Genomic DNA, 22156 nt, shown 5'->3' with positions numbered 1-22156 from the left:
TTCTAACAGTGGGAACAAACATCACTGTCTCAAATGTCAGTGATCAAATATTTGCGATGATAAAATTTTAGCAGTTGACTAGTGACCGTTGAATTAGCTAAAATTAAGTAACAATTAACAAATCAAGAATTACAGTACCTTCTGAGTACCATGGCTGATCCATCTCCAAATATGGTCCTTTGTACCTTGCCATGGTTGAGGATGGACTGTACCAACTGTGCCCTGGGGAGGGAGGTGGTGGGGATATGGAGGGACTTAGCTAAAGTCTTCAGGTCAGGAGCAGGAAGATGCTGCAGCACTTCTGTCACATCTGTCAAGTCACGTTCTGAAGAAATGGAATGAAGAGATTTTTACTGACTGGACATAACTATAACATAAGATGTAAGTACAAAGGCATACAGTGTTGAACTTGAATCACTACAACTATGCAGCATCAATATCATCATCTCGGAAATATCAATATAGATAAACCTAAGTTTAAATTCAACAAGGTCCCTTGAATTTCATAGGTGTGGGTGACATTTCATTTTTTTTCTTAATTTTTTCAGATCATAAATGCATACTGTATTTTTTTATTTGTTAATGGTAACTTAATTTTAGCTACATTAACGGTCCCTAATCAACTGCAAAAATTTCATCATCGCAAATATCTGATCACTAACATTTGGGACAGTTATGTTTGTTCCCACCATCAATATTAAATGTAGTGAACTACTCCCTTTTCCCCAAACCGCTAAAATCACCAACCGTAATTATTATAAAATATCAAATGGATTTTACAGTATACCGGGGTATGCATAATAGATAAAGGCAAGTAGGAAGTTGAATCTAAGGCCACACCAATTTAATTTCTTGGTTAACGGATTCTTTTTTTGATTTTAGCCAAAAAAAATCATCAAAACAGGAGGCTGGGGTGAACACTTGCACTTGACCCTGTTCGTATCCTGAAACTGTGTGCACCAAAGTACAGACTTTCCTCTGAGATTCTGTTTTCATGTTGATTTTGGAATCAAGCATTTTTTTCAAAAATCTGTTAGACAAGAAATTAAATTGGTCTGGCCTTATTATTAGAGCTTTGCTAATTCATACAAGTAAGTGGAACATCAATTGTATACCTGTATTCTAGTATACGTAGATGACAACTCTTACCATTCTGTAAGAACCCTTCCCTGAGTAACACTTGGCACACGGGACCGAGGTCCTCAGCTATCTCTGGATACTGCAGTTTCCCCTGTCGATGCCAGGCCAACTTTCTCTGGAACAGGCGGACATACAGCTTCTGTGCTCCCTCTGGTGTTAAGAAACATGGCATATTGTAAGGCATTTTGACAATAAATGTCAGATAATTGAATCAAATATTAGGGGGACACCCCCTTGTTTATTTTGGGTTTCAATTCGAGTTTGCACACTCTCAAGTCTAGCGACCGTCTCTTCCGGGAAATACTTCTGAGCCAAAACAACTGTGAATGGGAATGAAGGATATCCATCTAGCTACAAGAAAACCTGAGTTTCAGTTTCTTCAACCTCTGTAATTTTAGTAAATATTAGAGGGAAAAAGTATTTTTCTGTCAAAGATGAGGCGCAAAATTGGGCGTTTTCCCGTGGAACTAAACACATCGCAAAATCTTTTGACACGAAAATGACTTTTATTGTCAGAAAGAGAAAACTCCAAGGTATAATCAAGCCCATTATAAAGAAAATCCTACCACTGAGATTTTCACAATAACCAGACGCGGGAGGTAATGCAACACGGCCAAAAGAATGCAACAAAGGTCAATCTGGGTCAAAGGGGCAGTTTATCTTCAACGCGGACGGTTATCCGGAAATATGGCTCGGGTCCGAAATCAATTTTCACCAACAAACACACTGATTCTTACGCTTTTCAGCCATGTTGGTATTTAATCTCAGTTCGAGGCAAATTATGAGAAATGTGAACTCAAACGGACTACAACATTACAAGACTTCATGAACATGAACAATTCATTTATGCTGCCTACATTTTTTAAACTCAAAAATAAAGACAAACCATAAAAAGAATCACATCTATACATGGCAAGAAAAAATGGACATTGAAGAACAAGTCACACTTCAAAATCTAACAGAAAACTTGACATAGAATGACATCACACCCAAGGGAATTCATGGGTGGTTTCTTTTGAAAACACAATGAGCTGTCTGAATTGCTATTTCATTATTTTGTAACATTTTCTGTTAGATTCTGAAATGTCCCTTGTTCTACAGCGTCCAATATCTTGCCACTTCTTATCACAACTATGAGGCTTTGTGGCATAGGAAATTGGAGTCATACCTATAAGAATGAATGTATATGTATTTACATGTATGTCATACCTGGGCCTGATACGGGTGTTCCAGACCGTGTGATAACTATCCGTATCACATAGGGTTCGGAAGTTGTATCACACGGGCTTCCATAGAATATTTGAATGCATTACGAGTGCCCCAGTTGCGCCGCCGTCGAAAATTCGGATTCGGAGGGTGGAATCAATGTTGTTACAGTTTTGAATTCAAGGACACAAAACTCCCTCAACTTTTGGCGCATTTCGCATTAAAATGTGTGTTTTCTCGGGTGGGTATGACATAAATGAAACACAACACGGTGTATTCCGCATCACCCTTGGTCCAAGCCCTCCCGCGGGTCGGGCTAGTACCTCGGGTGATACGGAATACCCCGTGTTGTATTCTATATACACTGATTTCAAGTTCTGAATCTTACCGTCCATTCTGTTGAATGTCTGTATATACTTCATGTCCTCCTCATCAAACAAGCTCCTGTCATCCTCATTATCAAACACACTGGTCAGAACTGTGTTGAAATTCTGTAGATAATACGGTATTCTCGGTTTCCCATCTCTGCTGGAGTCATCTACCGACTCTCCTTTACTGGAATCTGCAGAATCTTCAACAAATCCTTGTGATTGACTAGAAGAGTCTTCTTCAGTCACAGACGACTGACTTTTGTACACATCAAAACTTGAACTGTCCATTGAAGACATGTCTTTGTCTACATGACTTTCTTCACTATCTTCTCTTGAAAGTTCAGGAATGACATCTGGCAACACATCTTCTTTGATACTAATGTCATCACTTGGAATAGCAGCAGTAACTGTTGTATCTGTACTGTCGGTGTCGCTTGTTTGTGACTGTTGAAATAAGGCAAGTTCCTGTGCAATGTTGTCATCGAAATTTGGAAGCAGTTCTTTGACATCTAAATACAGAAAGTTGGCACCCATGTTTGGTAATGGTACAACTTTGTGGTCTTTCATCTTTGCACTAAATGGCTTAACAGTTTCTTTTCTCAGAGAATTAGTGTCCAGGATTTCCTGATGTTGGTCAACATTTACCACTTCTTCCTTTACAACAGGTTTAGTTACTTTATTCCGACGTCTGCTTTGCGCTGGTCTGTCAGCTTTAAATTTCCTAGAAAGCTTTGAAATCTTCTTACTCATAGATGCTAATTTTTCTTCGTCTATACTTGGCCTTGGGGGAGGGTTGTTCTTCTTGAAGTAGGGGCTAGTGGAACCCATTGACTGGTGAGTCCTACATGTATCTGTTACTGAGATGCTGGAATGTTCTTCACTATGCTTGGAGGAAGATGCCAAACTTCCCTCTTGCATATCACATTCAAAATTGTCTTTAAATTCCTTCTTATCTTCTAATGCAGCATCTACACATTTTGTATCATTTTTAAATGCAGGATCTGGACACTTTGAAGCAGCATTACTCTGCGAGGCTGTTTCCCTGCAGACGTTTTCAGAATCTACACCTTGTAGGCAGCCATTGTCAAGGTGACTATTCATCCAAGATATCGGAAGACTCTTGTTACACACTGGACATGATGCAAAGTTTGGAGTTTTTTGTCTTGCAAATGCTGATATGATGGAGTTGCTATTGCTTCTTGATGTTGAACTTGAAGGCTTGGATGACGTGTTCTTGTCTGTGTCGTCCAGTTTTGCCTTCTTGTTGGCTCTTCTTGACTTGAGGGATAACCGCTTCCTTGGGGCCTGCCCATCTTCCGACATGTTGGTTACTGGAAATGAAGCTAGAAATTACTTTCACTGGAAGTCATATTGTCACTCTGGCTATAAAACAAAACCTATGAGCAACACTTTACAGACTTGTGGTAGCAGCACACAGTATTTTGCAGCGACCCCCGGAGTCTGTGACGTAGCGGTAAAAAAATATTGCGCCCTAAACCTTGAACGTGTGCAAAAACGTTGACATGAATGCCAGCAAGGCACAAACTTTACTGTATGGCAGTATATATATGATAAGTGGGCTTTTAGATCGTACGAATGAGATACTGAAGTTTTCCCATTCAGGGTATAAATGTGCATGACCTTTGCAGCTGCCTGCCGAGGTGAATCGGCTGCAGTTCCGTATGACCCCGCATGACCCCATATCAAAGTGGCCGTGAAATTGTTATGAAACCATAACTTTTTGTTGTTTTTTGTTATTTTGTAGATCGTACCCTCGACTTCAACATATTCGTTTGTCGTGATTTTGTAGGGTACCCTACTATTATTTTATCCACGTCGATGAGGGTCACTTTGTGGTCCTTAACTATAGAAACCCCCATAGGCCGAAAACTGTGTTCTGATACCTTGTCTCTTGTCTGATTTCCAAAATATTATTATTATACAACACGTTTGGTTAGGTTTACAAAAAGTGGACTGCCTCATTACAAGGGGAAATTATATTGGAAAAAGTTTTTAGCTTTAATCCAACAAAAGAATTGACCCACCATGAATTATATTCAAAACACAAGTGCAACAAATCCATACTAGTATAATTTTGCCAAAAGTGAACAAACTGCCCCCCACCCCCATTGCAAAGATCAACAGTCTACTGCGATAAACCAAATATCATAACTTCCAAACCGTACACAATTTTTTGACGTTTAATATGTGCCGCAGCTTATGTGTAATCCAATAGTTTATATCATACACATTACCTTATTGTGGTAGAACAGTTTAGAGCCTATCCACCCGATGAAACATGCTTGTCACAACACATCCCGCCGTTTTTCGAACTATGACCTCAGAATATACCAATGGAATATGGGGATGTTTAAATTCTTTCTATTAAAGACTATTAAAATAAGATCTTCTAAGCTGTTAACCAGCGAAATGATGCACCTCTATATAAAACAGATATCTAAGTATCAACATTATTTTCAGGTAGTTTCACTTGTTTGTTAAAGCCAATATTAAAAGTTCCCGCGACTTTGACAAGATATGGGTAATCAGGGCAAGAATTCTGGGTCACCGGAGGTCATCAGAAAAAGCGGCAACGTGTTGTTGTCATCAGCTGTCCTGTCCTGGGATGGAACGTGTGGAGTGGACGATCATGAAATAGTTTGTTCCTAAGCAGAGAAGAAGAAGAGGAGAACGTATTTCTTTTAACTATGGAGGACTTGAGGAAGAGACTGGACTTTGCAAATCCATCCATACAGAATCAGGTAAGGTGCACCCCTCCCCCTTTCTTTAAGTTCCTTTTCTGAACCAAGCGTAACACAGCACCAAGAGACCACGTCTAGCGATATAATAGACGTTAAACAAGGACAACAACAACAACAAAAAATTAAGTTTTGTTCAACCTGACAAATACGACAACACATCCAGCATCACGCAAGCACAAGTCACCAAGAGTTGAAAAAAAAAAACCTAGAGAGACAATCGACTCGTCACGGAACCAAGCGTAACCCAGCAACAAGAGACCACGTCTAGCGATATAACAGACTTAACAATAACAACAACAACAACAACAAATTACAACAAAGCCAGATTCGACAGGTACATGGAAGTTCACCCTGTTAAGTACAACCACAGAGCTTTGGAACACCCACACAAATCCACCATGACAGTTGAGTGAAAAGGAATTCAACAATGAAGAGCGGTCTAAACTGGAACAGTCCTACCTAGCTGGCCGAAAATTCTACTCTACTCTACTCTACTCTATTATAATTTGCAACATTCACTGATGACGAATGCCTAGCCAAGCAAAACTGATTCATATCAGGAAATCGAAACCTTACCTTACCCTTTTTTTTTTTTTTTTTTCAAAGCTTTATTCAAAATACTCAAAATACAATACATACAAAAAATACAGATTTAACAGTTCACAGTTCACAAATTGGACAGTACATGCTTGCATGTTCTATTGTTTCTGTTGTTTACCAGATTGAAAAGTAAATTGACTTCTGATTTAAAAATGCTGAATATGTCTATTGGTATGTACTTGTCACTGTTTCTGTTATTACACCAGTTTCTAAATATGACTTTCTTTGCAATGCATATAAGTAAATTGATTGTTACATATATTTCAGATGTGTTATAGGGGTGGTTTGTTTTATATCCCAGTACAATTTCTATCAGGCTTACTTCTAAAGTAAACTTAAAACATTTATATATCACATTACAAAAGTTTTTCCAGAATGTTGTGAGACATTTACACGTTAAGAAAAGATGCTTGTAATCCTCAACACAGTTACATATATTACATTTGCTCGCCATATTTTTCCAAACATACAAAAGTTTTCCACAAGGTAGTATTTCGTGTAGTATTTTATAATTAGTTTGTGACATATGTGTTCCCAATGTGGGATTTATCTGGTTCTGCCATATGTTTTTCCAGTTGAACTTACACTCAAAAAACATTTCCCATTTCTTTTCCACATATGGTGACATAAATTTTTGTTGAACAACATTTTGATATAAATCAGAGGTTTTAATAGTGTCTACAGTTTTCACCTTTTTCGCAGAAAGCACATACAAAGTGGGCAATGCTTCACTTTTCTTACTGGATACATTACAAGTCCCACATTTCCACTGTCTAGGTATAGCTTGTTTTAAAGTCAGGAGCTCACAAGCCCACCTTACCTTACCTTACCTTAGATCCTCCCGCAACTTTGTTGCATAGGTCAACTTGGCTCCGGATACTTCTTCTCCAAAGGATGCGGTCTTGTGCCGCTACTGCCATTTCCTCCAGTGAAAGTAATCCCAGCTTCTTCCCGTCGTTTTGCAGTGTTCGCCTGAGAGTGACCTTAGGCCGTCCTCTTGGACGTGTGCCTTTCGGTTTCCAGGTCATGGCAATTCTAGTCGTTCTGTACTCGGGTAACCTCCACGCATGTCCGGCAAAGGTTAATCTTCTTTTCATTACAATTGTGCTAAGTGGGGGGACTTTTGCTCTTTGCATAAGCTCTTCATTTGTAACATGGTCTCGCCATGAAATGCCAAGAATTGATCTCAGACATTTGCGTTGAAATGTATCTAGAGCTTGTACTGTCTCTGTGGTGCTTTTCCACGTCTCGCATGCGTAGATGGCTGTCGGTACCACAATGGACTGAAAAAGCTTTAACTTTAAGGGTATGCTGATTTGTTTAGAAAGCCAGATTTTCCTTAAGTATTGCCACATTCCTATGGCTTTACCAAGGCGAGTTTTGATGTCCTTTTCTGTGCCACCGTGCCTAGTAATAGTACTTCCTAGGTATGTGAAGCTGTCGACATACTCTATTTGTTGGTTGTCAAGTAGGATTGGTGTAGGGTTTTCTATGGTTGTCATGGCTTTTGTTTTTTCGCCGCTTACCCTGAGACCAATCTTTCCACCTATGTTGGCTAGGTTGTTTGTGAAATTTTGCAAATTCTCACAGCTGTTGGCCAGTGCAGCTAAGTCATCTGCAAAGTCGAGGTTGCTTAATGTCCCCTCGCCAAAGGTTATACCATCCCCTGTCTGTTTGGTTTTCTTCATCAAGAAATCAATAACAATAACAAACAGAAAGGGGAACAGAATACATCCCTGCTTGACTCCTGTAGCAACTTCGAACATAGGTGTGGCTCCTGTTTTTGTTTTGATACAACACTTTGAGTCTTGGTACAGGGATTTGAATATATTGATGTATTTCTCAGGTATGCCATATGATTTTACAATCCTCCACAGTGTGTCTCTATGCACAGAGTCAAACGCTTTACGAAAGTCAATAAAGTTGATGGCAAGTGATGCTCTGAACTCATGCGATTGTTCGATTATGTTGCAAAGGGCAAAGATCTGTTCGATAGTCGATCTTCCTTTCCTAAAACCGGCTTGCTCTTCTCTGAAAACTGTATCGACCTCATCTTTGAGCCTGTGTAGAATAACACTACAGAAGACTTTACCTGGTACGGATAGTAGGGTCACCCCTCTCCAATTGTTGCAGTTGCTAGGGTCACCTTTTTTTGCAAGTTTAACTATGAGACCATGTCTCCATTCATCTGGGACCGTTTCAGTCAGCCAAATTTTATTGAAGAAGTGTGTTAGTTCACTGAGAAGTCTTTCACCACCATGTTTGAGTAACTCTGCAGTTATGTTGTCAGTCCCTGCTGCCTTGTTTTTTTTTAACCTTTTGATGGCTGCCTCTACCTCTCTTTCTGTTATAGGTGACTGGTCTACTTCAATACTGTTTATTATGTCACTGTCCTCAATTTCTAACAGATCTTCTGGTATTGGCTGATTTAAAACCTCCCGGAAGTGCTCAACCCATCTGGCATCTTGTTCCTCATCTGATGTCAGGACTGTACCATTTTTGCTCTTTATGGGCACTGCTTTAGTTTCTATGCTTTTAGAGTTGGTTATGTCTTTTACAATGCGATAAAGAGTGCGCGAGTCATTCCTGTCTGCAGCTTTTTGTGCTTCTTCTTGTTTTTCTTCTAACCACCTCTGTTTGTCCTTTCTACATGCTTGTTTAACACACTTGTCTGGGTGACGGTAATGGGCATCATGCCTCTGCCATTCACTGTTTGTTTTGGTTTGATCTCTAACAGACTTTGTTGCTTTGCGTTCGTCAATAAGTTCCCAAGTTTTGTTAGAAATCCAGCGTTCTCTCTTGGTAGCTCTGCGCCGACCAACCTGTTTCTCAGCGGCTTGGGTAATAGCTGTACTTATGTTTTCCCACTGCTCTTCTATGTTTTCACTTCTCTGTAGTGACTCAACTTCTATTTTGAATGTCAATTTTGTATTGTGTATTGACCTCATTTGAGGATTCCAACTTCCTAACGTCAAAAGGTCTTGGCATGTTGTTTTGTTTTGCTTGCTTTTTAAATTTGATTCTAACTTTTCCAACGACCAAGTTGTGGTCAGAACCGATGTCGGCCCCCCGGTAGCCGCGAACGTCAAGCAATGCTGACCTCCATCTGCGATCTATGCAGATATAATCTATCTCGTTTCTGGTACGCCCATCTGGGGATGTCCATGTAGTTTTGTGAATACGTTTATGTGCAAAGAACGTGTTGCCCACACTCATTCCTGCTACGCTAGCCAGGGTGATTAGTCGACTGCCGTTGTCATTTGTTGCTTTGGCAATGCCATAAGGGCCAATACAGCTTGGCATAGCTCTTCTGTCTGTGTCAATTTTAGCATTGAAATCGCCTAATAAAATTTTGATATCATGGCTGTGCACACTATCAACCACACTTTGCACTTGCAGTTGAACATAAAAATCGTCCTTGACATCAGTACTGTTCACTTCTGTTGGGGCATAGACCTGGATAACTGTCACTCTTGCGTGAACTGATTCAAATCTGGCAGTTATAATTCGGTCACTAATGGGGTTCCATGAAATAAGAGATTTTGTTGTACTATTGTTCAACATTATACCAACGCCTCTTCTGTGTTTGTCTGGCGACTCAGGATCGTTTCCAGAATCGAAACAAACCTTTATAAAAAGACAATCAGGAAATGCTGTTACTTGTTTGCAGATGAGAAAAATGTGATTGTCAATATCATTATATTGTTAAATGGAAAGAGAACAAATATGATGTCATTGTTGTGATGCTATTATGCAGGCTGTGGCCAGGTTGTACCAGCAGGTGGTTACAAAGAAGGGGAAAACTGAGATCACTGCAAGCACACCAAAGGTAACTAACTCTTGGAATCGGTTTTATTATTCTAATCAAATATTTTGCAACAGGTTTTCCTAATCATAATCTATCTGTCACGTTATATATCACATTTTTTCTAATAAGAAGTAAATTTTGCTAAAAAAGATTTTAGAAATGACAAAAAGAATCAGGATGGTACGAAATTGAATTATTGTACTAAGAATCATGAAATTGAACTGAATGAAAGTTAGAATTGATTAATGTTACAATATGAGTATTTGCATTCACAATGTCTTTCAAAGCTGTTTCCTTGCAACATTAGAGCCTCCGAAAATAATTTCATCAGGTTGGTAGAACATAGACTATTTGGAGTTACTTTTATCACAACCAGCAATCTCACCTGCTGACTTTTCGGTGTCTGTCAGACACCTTCTTCAGAGCTTCTGACTGGAGTACTGCTTCTCTATAAGTAGCTGATGTAAGTGCAGGCGCTTTTGTGGCAAGAACACAATCACAAACGTGGCTGAGCTTGTATACCATGCTTACCGTCACGAACCACATCGCTAGAAAGAACTGCGTCATAGACTGGGAGGGGGTCAAGGTAATAGACAGAGAGGACAACAGATGCATCTGTTGGATTAAGGAGGCAGTATATGGATCAGGAAGTCATCACCGTCCCAAAGGGGGATACAAGCTCAGCCACGTTTGGGATTGCGTTCTCGCTGCGCCACCTACATCGGCTACTTATAGCGATGAGAAGCAGTACTCCAGTCAGAAGCTATGAAGAAGGATTCTGACAGACACTGAAACGTCAGCAGGTGAGATTTCTGGTTGTGATAAAAGAAACTCCAAATATTCAACATTAGAGCTGTTTACCACTTACAAATGTTATAGCAACAGGGGGGAAGTATTTAAAGGCATTCAGAGAGAAACTAAATTTGTTACATAACACTTTAATGTTTAATCTTCAACAACAGATTGCAGAACTGTCCCTCCTGTGGGATAAGAGTACTGATGCTGACCCTGTAGTCAACTCTGCCTGCTGTGAGGCCCTGGTAACACTGGTGTACCAGAAACATGCAGAGTGGGAATATATACTCAATGGCTTCCTGAATATCGTACCCTCCGGAAGGTATGCCGTTTCCTTTTTCATCGATAAGTATATATTATATATATATATTTCCCAAGAGCTATCATAGAGTGGAACTCCTTGCCACCATGTATCAGTCTTGCTAGCTAATTTTACAGAACACTTGCAGTTAGATGTGCAAAGGTTGGGTGTGACAAGTCGTTCAGTGTAATATAACCTGCTGCTGCTGCGCTGCGTGCCTGCAAAGCTGGTGTGTTATGCTAAAGAACAGTTATACCAGCTACATAGATACAGATACAGAATATATAGCCGTGCATTTTGTCTGTTTGTACAAGTTGTCCCTAAGACGATGTTCATACCAGGATTTCAAAATCGGGATTCACCCATGCACAGGGATTGATCCATAATCCTAGTATGAACAGGGTCTAATTGCTCTGTGATTTTCTATTGCTATGTCTAATATGTATGATTTAGATATGGGGACAGCACAGTTAGCATACTTGTATTTGATTTCAAGGTTGATAGCTATGTAACTGACAAGCAACATGTTGGAGAAAATATTTCATTGCAGTTCATCACAATTTCATTTGGGGTAGAGCTTACATGGGTTTTCTGAATGAATGCCACATATAGCAATACACATGTAATAGATGCTGTGCATGATTTGTTGTACATGATTTGTTGTGCCTTTACCTAAGCTGACTTTATCTTTACAGGAATCTAACAGCTGTTCTGAAAGCTGTCTCAGACTTGCTGGTATGTCAGGTGCTTGGCTGTTTACAGAAGGAGGGCAGCTACAGCTATCCATTTCAGATGAGGTAAATTGTAGCATGATGGGTTAGGTACCTGTACTTAATGTAGCCACCCAGAGTATGAAAACAATGTTTCCATGTTACAGTCTCTTCATTCCCTACCCCAAAGAGAAGAGGTACAAAAAGATACAAGATACATACAAGATGTCTTTTATTGGTTTGTCACAGTTGTAAAAACACTGAATTAAAAACCAATATACAATACAAACAAGTTTCAATCCAATCAGCGTACAGATAATCTTATACATATCTAAAAGCCGATACATATTCAATTAATAGACAATATTATTTCTAAAAAATATTGGCAACATTCACATATATGGTGCAGAATATACTACTAGTAACCAGTCTGGTTTTAGCAATCTTGTCAGATACGGTATAGGAGAGTTACTGAATCTCAGTGTGTTTGCCTTATAATATAGGGATGTTGAGTTTATGTCTATTTTGCGTACATCTTGCCAAGATGGCAGATCTACGACTTGGTAGCCAATGTTCAAATTCAGAGCCAAGCAGAGATCTACCAAACTTCAGACATAGTCTCTCACACCTTTGTGACAGGGTAGAATGATAGGTATGGTAGGCATGCAATGTACAGCACATATCTGAATCTGACCCATCCCCAAAGTTGATTACCAGAGTATATTCTGACATATGCATGAATTGGACCCCAGATTTCAGTTGCAACACCCAAGCTACGAACATCTGAATGCAGATTCTCAAGTTTTTGTATTAAGAAAAATGTATTTTTATGTGCACCCACTGCTGTATTTCAGAACCCCTCCCCACCCATTCATCACCATTGTTGTGAACCGAGCTGACAGCTGGCCACTGTTGTTGGAGCAGGTCAGCTACCTGTTCAACCTGGGGGATCACAGGTTGGTGTTCACTTGTGATAATCATGTTTGACTTGTGTAAAGTGCTGCTGGTGCCAAGAGTGCAATCAGGTCTAGAGCTATTAGCAGGACAGCTTAAACCTTTTACTAGTTCTAGATTCATAGTTTATCAGCCAATAGCATCTCCGGCCCATTGTAATGTGCTCGTGCATAAGCGATGTGTAAAGATCACAAGAAATCTTTTAGATCATGTATGTCTGAAAATAATCCGCATATCCTATCCAGTTGAAGAGATTGCTTTGTCTGTATTGAAAAAATATTGTTTACCTGGGTGTCCAACCTTCATAAGTGTAGACTTCTACAGTTCTGAGGAAGTAGATTTGTTTGCAGAAAGAATGTATTCAATTTCTAGCCCTCAAGGAAGTTGACTGTATGTAACACCCTCCAGTTTAAGTTTGGAATTCCAATTTTCTCATTTTGACAAGTGCTAATATTTTCAATACAAAAGCATTTATTATTAATAAGTGAAAAGTGTCTACATATAGTTGACAAGTATGATGTCTTGTTTGTAGGATCCAAGCCTATGTACTGGCTATGCTGGAACCCTTCCTGAAGTATGTGTTCCTTGAGCCCTCCCACTCGGCACAGTACAGTCAGCTGAGACTTGGGCTGTGGAGAAGACTGCTACAGATATCCAACAGTGCAGAGGTGTCACAGGCACAGGGCATTGTTATCTTCTTGGTTGGACTCTTGCCTTCAATTCCGGTAAGTTTAAACTTAACTATTGTGTTATTGTAGTCTTTTATCTTTTTTGTCATGTTGATGTTGCAAATGTCACTTTCTGTTAACAACACTTTATCTGGACCAAATTTTTGATTGAACAACTCCAGTCTTTGCCAATGGATGAGCAATCCACTGCTTCTGTGATGTCACATTATGTGTGGGGGGTGGGTGGTTTTCGTAAGTTGGGGGGTGCATTGTAGTATGCGATATAGACTTTCTGCAACATGTTCTATCTGCATAACATGATTAATTTTCACAGAAGTCCAATTTTTTGTGTTGGAGATTATCATTTGTAGTTCAACTCTGATCCAGGATGTCTTCTACTGACCCAGATGAACTGTCAAGTTACATTCTATCTGGATGTTGTAACTGTTCAACATTTTCATTTTTCAGCTTGAGCCCAGTTCAACCCTACAGGAGGGTCTGTTACAGGTGGAAGACCTGGTCACCCATCTGCTGAGACACGAGGGAGAGTTTGTGCAGGAGAAGACAACAGTTGCCTGTCATCTCCTAGTCCTGACACACGCTCTACTGGTACAGGGCAGTGATGTCACCTCAATATTGGACACTGTTCTCAAGATAGCAGATGATGAACCTGAGGTACATAATATGTGTTTAGAGCTAAATGTCCTGACACACACTCTACTGGTACAGGGCAGTGATGTCACATCAATATTGGACACACAGTTCTCAAGATAGCAGATGATGAACCTGAGGTACATAATATGTGTTTAGAGCTAAATGTCCTGACACACACTCTACTGGTACAGGGCAGTGATGTCACTTCAATATTGGACACTGTTCCCAAGATAGCAGATGATGAACCTGAGGTACATAATATGTGTTTAGAGCTAAATGTCCTGACACACACTCTACTGGTACAGGGCAGTGATGTCACATCAATATTGGACACTGTTCTCAAGATAGCAGATGATGAACCTGAGGTACATAATATGTGTTTAGAGCTAAATGTCCTGACACACACTCTACTGGTACAGGGCAGTGATGTCACATCGATATTGGACACTGTTCTCAAGATAGCAGATGATGAACCTGAGGTACATAATATGTGTTTAGAGCTAAATGTCCTGACACACACTCTACTGGTACAGGGCAGTGATGTCACCTCAATCCTGGACACTGTACTCAAGATAGCAGATGATGAACCTGGGGTACATAATATGTGTTTAGAGCTAAATGTCCTGACACACGCTCTACTGGTACAGGGCAGTGATGTCACTTCAATATTGGACACTGTTCTCAAGATAGCAGATGATGAACCTGAGGTACATAATATGTGTTTAGAGCTAAATGTCCTGACACACGCTCTACTGGTACAGGGCAGTGATGTCACCTCAATATTGGACACTGTTCTCAAGATAGCAGATGATGAACCTGGGGTACATAATATGTGTTTAGAGCTAAATGTCCTGACACACGCTCTACTGGTACAGGGCAGTGATGTCACTTCAATATTGGACACTATTCTCAAGATAGCAGATGATGAACCTGGGGTACATGATATGTGTTTAGAGCTAAATGTCCTGACACACACTCTACTGGTACAGGGCAGTGATGTCACTTCAATATTGGACACTATTCTCAAGATAGCAGATGATGAACCTGGGGTACATGATATGTGTTTAGAGCTAAATGTCCTGACACACACTCTACTGGTACAGGGCAGTGATGTCACATCAATATTGGACACTGTTCTCAAGATAGCAGATGATGAACCTGAGGTACATGATATTTGTCTAGAGCTAAATGTCCTGACACACACTCTACTGGTACAGGGCAGTGATGTCACTTCAATATTGGACACTATTCTCAAGATAGCAGATGATGAACCTGGGGTACATGATATGTGTTTAGAGCTAAATGTCCTGACACACACTCTACTGGTACAGGGCAGTGATGTCACTTCAATATTGGACACTATTCTCAAGATAGCAGATGATGAACCTGGGGTACATGATATGTGTTTAGAGCTAAATGTCCTGACACACACTCTACTGGTACAGGGCAGTGATGTCACTTCAATATTGGACACTGTTCTCAAGATAGCAGATGATGAACCTGAGGTACATAATATGTGTTTAGAGCTAAATGTCCTGACACACACTCTACTGGTACAGGGCAATGATGTCACTTCAATATTGGACACTGTTCTCAAGATAGCAGATGATGAACCTGAGGTACATAATATGTGTTTAGGACTTAATAACGAATGACAAAGTGGAACTCGTTGAATTGCCACCAAGTACTGTAGGGGCATCCTCACTAGATAGCTTTAAAGAAAAATTGCAGCTAGATGTGCAAAGGTTAGATGTGACAGGCAGTTAAGTGTGATATAACCAGCTGCTGCTGCGCTGTGTGCCTGCAAACCTGGTGTGTTATGCCAAAGGGTGGTTATATTAGCTATACAGATACAGATACAGAAGCTGGTGTGTTATGTTGAAGGGCAGTTATACCGGCTATATAGATACAAATACAGATTCAGATTCAGACAGATGAAATGCTTTAATTTTTTAGAGCTAGATTTTAAAGTTGATTATCCAACTTGCAACACTTAATCATAACAAACTCTAGACCAGCTAATTTGTATCCACTTTTTTTTAATCATTAAGTGTATTGGTACATGTATCTCCAACTTCCATACAATCATACAAAGTCATAAGGCTAATGAAAATGATACTTTTGTTAGGCATACTTGATAAGGTAAAGTGCATGTGCTGACATTTTTCTGCTGTTTGTTCCAGGTGTTACCAGGTGATGTTTCCTTTATCATTCTCAGCTGTCTGCTGCTGAAGGCACCAGCAACACATGTAAAGACTCTGCTTAAGATAGGTGAGGTCACCACCAAATCAAAGGAAAGAATCCCATGAATCATGAATACCTAGTACATACATGGTGGTGCTATGGATCAAAACCATTTTTGCTTAAGTTTCAGTGCATGAAATATCACTTTCTTTTTTTTTCAATTGCATTTCAAGTATAATACAGTACATGTAGTAGGAAAACAAAGGTATGCATAAGATGTAGAAGGTGTTAAGACAAAAACCTAAAATATATATCTCTTTCTTTATTGAAATTGTAACAAAACAATACATGGTGGAGCGCCAGGAATGATTGCGGACCACTCAACATTAAAAGCACATTTGATATAACAGTAGAACACTTAAGTCTTTAAACAAAAGGTAGTTGGTGTAAAATGCAACTCTGCAGATGAATTGTATGAACTGTAAAGTTGATATGTGTATCAACCTAAATACTTTCTATATTCCCTCCAGCCATGAGAGTTACCAACCCTGACACTACTGATGCAGGGATAGTCAGAGTTCTTCTCTTCCCACTGCTACAGTGTGTAGCTGGGACAATAGGAGTGTCAGTAGGAACAAAGGAAACTGGAAAGGTGCAAAGTATAGCTAGAGAACTTTTCAGTCGTGTTGAGGAAACCATCAGAAAAGAAACTAGGACATCAACAGAACAGGTTAGAGCTGATTCTCTCATCCCTTTCCAACCAGCTAGAATTTCATCTTCATTCATTAAAAACATGCCTTCCTGTTCTAGATTTTGACAAGCACTAGGCCTATGTGTGGTCTTGTCATGGCCTGTCCTTGGTGCTGAATGCCATCCACTATCATATATGCATCTATCCCTAGTGCTGGATGCCATTCACACTGACTCAAGTGCCTGTCCCTGTCCCTTAGAAACTATTCGCATTAACATGCATACCTGTCCTTGGTGCTGTATGCCATTCACACCAACACAAGTACCTGTCCCTTGTGCTGAACTTCAATCACACTAACACAAGTGTCTGTCCCTGTTGCTGAATGCCATTCACACTGACTCAAGTGCCTGTCCCTGGTATTAGAAACTATTCACATTAACAGGCATACCTGTCCTTGGTGCTAAATGCAATTCACACCAACACAAGTACCTGTCCCTTGTGCTGAACTTCAATCACACTAACACAAGTGTCTGTCCCTGTTGCTGAATGCCATTTACCCTAATACATGAGTCTGTCCTTGATGCTGAATGCCATTCACACTAATATAAGTGTCTGTCCTTGGTGCTGAATGCCATTCACACTAACATAAGTAGCTGTCCTTGGTGCTGAATGCCATTCACGCTAAATGAAGTGTCTGTCCTTGGTGCTGAATGCCATTCATGCTAACGGAAGTGTCTGTCCTTGGTGCTGAATGCCATTCACACTAACATGAGTGTCTGTCCTTGGTGCTGAATGTCATTCACACTAACATAAGTGTCCTTCCTTGGTGCTGAATGCCATTCACACTAACACAAGTGTCTGTCCCTGGTGATGAATGCCAGTTACACTAACATAAGTGACCTTCCTTGGTGCTGAATGCCATTCACACTGAGAAAGTTGACTGTCACTGGTATTAGATGCTATTCACATTAACAGGCATGCCTGTCCTTGGTGCTGAATGCCATTTACACTCACACAAGTTCATGTCCTTGCTGCTGAACGACATTCACAACATGGGTATATGTCCCTGATGCTGACTTCCATTTACTTTTAAAAAAAGTATGATTTGTATGTCTTTCTAAATGTTATCATCTCTAAGTTTGTGACAAGTGTTTGATCCCAACCCTTTCCCTTTGCAGGATGAATGTCAAAAGGTCATTGACCCCTGGTTCAATCTGATGTCATCTACTGCCCTATTGGTCACCCAGCTCCAAAGAGACCCTAATGCTGCTTCTGATTGGCTGAAGGCTGCCCAATCAGGACTGAGGGAGTGCAGCACAGTTCCAGACCATGTTGTGTTGGTTGTGTCGTCTCTAGTGCTCAGTCCCCACACAGATGTGCTCTATCCAGCCTTGGAGGTGCTCACAGCACTAGCTCAGACTGATGTAACAAAGGTATGTCATCTCAATCTATACAGAAGCATATAATCCTCTTGATATTTTCATAAGCAGCATAACTTTACTGTAATTCTTGTTTTTTTCACTGTAACTTTATGTTCAAGGTTTTCACAGTCACCTCTGTACCGTGAACTTATCATCACAGTGAAAAAACCCATCTCTCTACAAGAACTAGCGCTTAGTATAATACGATACCTAGTACTTCTCATCCTTCCCTACAACATCACTGACTTTTCTGTGCATTTGCCGCCACCTTCAAGTTAAAGTTCAGTGAAAATGTCCATTTTCCTTACACCGTGAAATTTTGCTACCATTAAGATAAAATAAATTACAGTATACCACTGAATTGTAAATGTTTTCAGTAATTCATTTGCTGGCTGGAAAAAATATGCTATATGAAAATGATACACAATAAGTAACTCAAAGAGTTGAATATATTATAGAAAACCTATTCAGTTGTGTGAGTACCTATATTGTGTATCTTATCACCTGGATGTCTAACCTCTGTCAATGTATGTATATGATGGTTCCAGGCCCCCTACATGCTGTCCCTGTTGCTGTATAGACTAGGGAAGGAGACGGATGCTGAACTCCACATGAAACTGCTGTACACTGCACCCAGAATGGCCACACACAAGGTAAAGTACACTGCACCCAGAATGGCAACACACAAGGTAAAGTACACTGCACCCAGAATGGCCACACACAAGGTAAAGTACACTGCACCCAGAATGGCAACACACAAGGTAAAGTACACTGCACCAAGAATGGCCACACACAAGGTAAAGTACACTGCACCCAGAATGGCCACACACAAGGTAAAGTACACTGCACCCAGAATGGCAACACACAAGGTAAAGTACACTGCACCCAGAATGGCCACACACAAGGTAAAGTACACTGCACCCAGAATGGCAAGGTAAAGTACACTGCACCCAGAATGGCAACACACAAGGTAAAGTACACTGCACCCAGAATGGCAACACACAAGGTAAAGTACACTGCACCCAGAATGGCCACACACAAGGTAAAGTACACTGCACCCAGAATGGCCACACACAAGGTAAAGTACACTGCACCCAGAATGGCAACACACAAGGTAAAGTACACTGCACCCAGAATGGCAACACACAAGGTAAAGTACACTGCACCCAGAATGGCCACACACAAGGTAAAGAGGCATTACAGACTATCTAGGAAATAGAATAAATGTCCAATTGAAGACAAGACATGATTTTTATTCTGTTCCGTTTCATGTATTTGATTTCTTACTTTGATATGTTAACATGGTACAAAATAAATCAAGCAACAAAATAACATAATAATATTCTCTAAAGACTTCATCCATTTGCCTTGATTAATTTTGTATCATGTAATGCTCTACCTGGATGTCCAACCTTTATGGATGTTTCGTATTTATTGTTTATTAACATAAATGGACAGTAAATGAACATCATTAAAGAATGCAGGGGAAGCCAGAAACCTTCAAGGTGTATCTGGGGTTTCCTACGATAACTACTTTGTCATGATTGGCCTTTAATTTTGTTGCTTTCAAGTACTGTGGATATCTGAGATGAATGTGAATAAGTCCTTGAAATGCACTGGTAGATTGGGACTAGTGATGTGTTTAGTGTTGGCAGTCATTAGTATGACATGATTTGTTGGAAGGTCTGACTCTAACACAGGTATCATGCAATGACGTCATGTTTCAGGTGTGCATTCCTCCAATTCTGAAGACTCTCCAGGTGCTGGGAGCCCATCCCCACCTCAGGGCTGTGTCTCTAAGACTCCTGACATCACATGACATTGTATGTCATGTTTCAGGTGTGCATTCCTCCAATCCTGAAGACTCTCCAGGTGCTTGGAGCCCATCCTCACCTCAGGGCTGTGTCTCTGAGACTCCTGACATCACTCTGGGAACTACAGGTTTGTTACATGATCTCATGTTGCAAGTACTGCATATGTATTCTGTATAGTAGTAGAAGTTGTAGTTGTCTTTCATGCTTGGTTCTGTTATAATCTCTGAAGTAAATAGAAACTTTTGAATCTTTTTTTAGTATATGCTCTCTTATTAATTAAATTCTTAGCACTCAGCACTTATGAGATAGGTATGGGTGTTGAACTTAAGCCCATACTGTAGTGGTCTGTGTGGCTCAAGGGTTGTGGAGATGGAGATAGGCACTGCCCCTATACACCGAAAGAAGAATTAAGAAAAATAACCTTTCTTAATTGTCTCTTATTTCAGGCATAGATGTACAGTGATATTTTGGATGACCAGAAGAGAAGTTTCAGCCACATAGCCTTGCTAAACTGTTTGCCAAGTTGACTAAAAAAGATAGGACTCATCAGAGTTTTTGACTGAATTGTTCAGTTCTCTTCATGTTATCTGATATAATCACTCTGGACATGTGACTTTATGCTCTTGTGATGTCAGCATTGGGTCAAAGGTTGAAAACAGATTGAATTCTGTAATCTAATTTACCAACTCAGATAAACTGTGAGCAATGTTGAATATATTTGTTGCGTAGGATCGCAGCTTTCCCCATCTGCAGAAGTTGCTGCTGTCTGAGCTGCCTGCCAATCAACCCCCTGCACAGATCCTGGAGATGAACATGGCCAAGGCAGCCTCTGTCAGGGACATGTGTAAGCTAAGGTGCAGAAGGACTCTAGTTTACTTTTTATAAAAACAGTAAAATTTACATGTTTTGCTGTATGTGAATACAGTAAACTTTAAGATTGTTTGGGAGAAACTTTAACTGTAAACCTCAGCAATTGTGGCAGAGACTAAAAGACCTACCCTAGCTGTTCATGTGGCGTCATGTGGCGTAACGGCTAGAACATTCAGCCATCAAACAAGGGAACCCGAGTTCGAACCCAGCTTACCCCCAGACATGTCTGGACATGCGCCCGGACATTGCGTCCTTGGGAAAGGCACTTTACACAACTTTCCTCACTTCACTCAAGTGTAAATGAGTACCTAGCTTCAGTTAGGGATGTCCCTCGGATAGGACGTTAAATGGAGGTCCTGCGTTTTGGGAGAGCCACACCCCGCGCACATTAAAGAACCCACCACACCTTTTGAAAAAGAGTAGGGGCATGCCCCGGTGTGCGATGGTCCAAACCTTACAGTCTGGTCTGGGTTGGCATCTTGAAAAGGTGATAGTTCACCTGTAATGTCAATCCTTCCACAAATGTGGTAAATCTAAATAAATAAAGAAATAAATTTGGCAGTGTGAGATGTTTCCAATAGTTTAAATGGTTTCCTTTCATTTGAAAAGATGGGGGAACAATGAGGAAAAACTGTCACTATGAAATTGAAGGGTTCACTGTAAAGTAACAGGAACTGAAATTGAAGGGGAAGCTAGTATGAAATAGTGAAGTCAGATATCCTACTTTCTACATGTAAATACCTTTAAGTTCACAGTGATTTAATTTTGCAATAAGCAGAAACTGGAATGTTTGCGGAAGTTCAAATTTGCAATAATGCTGTAGTCACATACTGTACAGTAACGGAAACATCAGTGGTTTTAAGTTTGCGATGAAAGGATCATCGGAAAAAATCGTGAACGTAAAACCACCTCAAAAATTTGAAGAACTACAGTATCTTGTTCTTACAAATAATTTCTCTCCAGGGCCCACCAGCATGGTGCAGACTTGTTGCCTGTCCTGTCACAGATCCTGAATGACTGTACGTCGGAGCTGGAGGCCGTGCCGGCCAGTCTGGCCCTGGAGGGGCTCACGGCCCTGTGTCAGGCCGAGGTGGTGGACGTAAGGACCGCCTGGTCAGTCCTGGCCTCCAAACTACAGGCAGACCAGAGGTGGGTTTCAATCAGTTAAAACTAGAAATACCAGTTTAGATAGTTTTCTAACTTTAGC

At 40.4% G+C, this 22156-nt stretch overlaps 2 protein-coding genes across 2 annotated transcripts in view; one reads left to right on the top strand and one right to left on the bottom strand.

Moving 5' to 3' along the window:
- The window catches only part of LOC136427374 (fanconi-associated nuclease 1-like), a 37233-nt gene extending 32185 nt beyond the window's left edge, over window positions 1–5048 (bottom strand). The window contains exons 1-4 of the mRNA XM_066416203.1: window positions 4973–5048; window positions 2735–4048; window positions 1150–1290; window positions 139–325 (exon numbers count right to left, since the gene is read on the bottom strand). Of these exons, the coding sequence (XP_066272300.1) occupies window positions 139–325; window positions 1150–1290; window positions 2735–4040 (1634 nt within the window). The 5' untranslated portion in view covers window positions 4041–4048; window positions 4973–5048. The remainder of the gene's footprint in view (window positions 1–138; window positions 326–1149; window positions 1291–2734; window positions 4049–4972) is intronic.
- A 377-nt stretch (window positions 5049–5425) lies between these two features.
- The window catches only part of LOC136426805 (focadhesin-like), a 52771-nt gene continuing 36040 nt past the window's right edge, over window positions 5426–22156 (top strand). Inside the window, exons 1-14 of the mRNA XM_066415528.1 lie at window positions 5426–5479; window positions 9837–9908; window positions 10850–11004; window positions 11679–11780; window positions 12548–12649; window positions 13180–13372; window positions 13784–13990; window positions 16153–16240; window positions 16684–16883; window positions 18023–18277; window positions 18814–18918; window positions 20105–20206; window positions 20809–20933; window positions 21913–22098. Coding sequence (XP_066271625.1) covers window positions 5426–5479; window positions 9837–9908; window positions 10850–11004; window positions 11679–11780; window positions 12548–12649; window positions 13180–13372; window positions 13784–13990; window positions 16153–16240; window positions 16684–16883; window positions 18023–18277; window positions 18814–18918; window positions 20105–20206; window positions 20809–20933; window positions 21913–22098 — 1946 coding nt within the window. The remainder of the gene's footprint in view (window positions 5480–9836; window positions 9909–10849; window positions 11005–11678; window positions 11781–12547; window positions 12650–13179; window positions 13373–13783; window positions 13991–16152; window positions 16241–16683; window positions 16884–18022; window positions 18278–18813; window positions 18919–20104; window positions 20207–20808; window positions 20934–21912; window positions 22099–22156) is intronic.

The sequence above is a fragment of the Branchiostoma lanceolatum genome, chromosome 2 (assembly GCF_035083965.1).
Source record: "Branchiostoma lanceolatum isolate klBraLanc5 chromosome 2, klBraLanc5.hap2, whole genome shotgun sequence".
Classification (NCBI taxonomy): Eukaryota; Metazoa; Chordata; class Leptocardii; order Amphioxiformes; family Branchiostomatidae; genus Branchiostoma; species Branchiostoma lanceolatum.
Note: the sequence above shows the minus strand (reverse complement) of the source record. Positions and strands in the feature narration are given on the sequence as shown.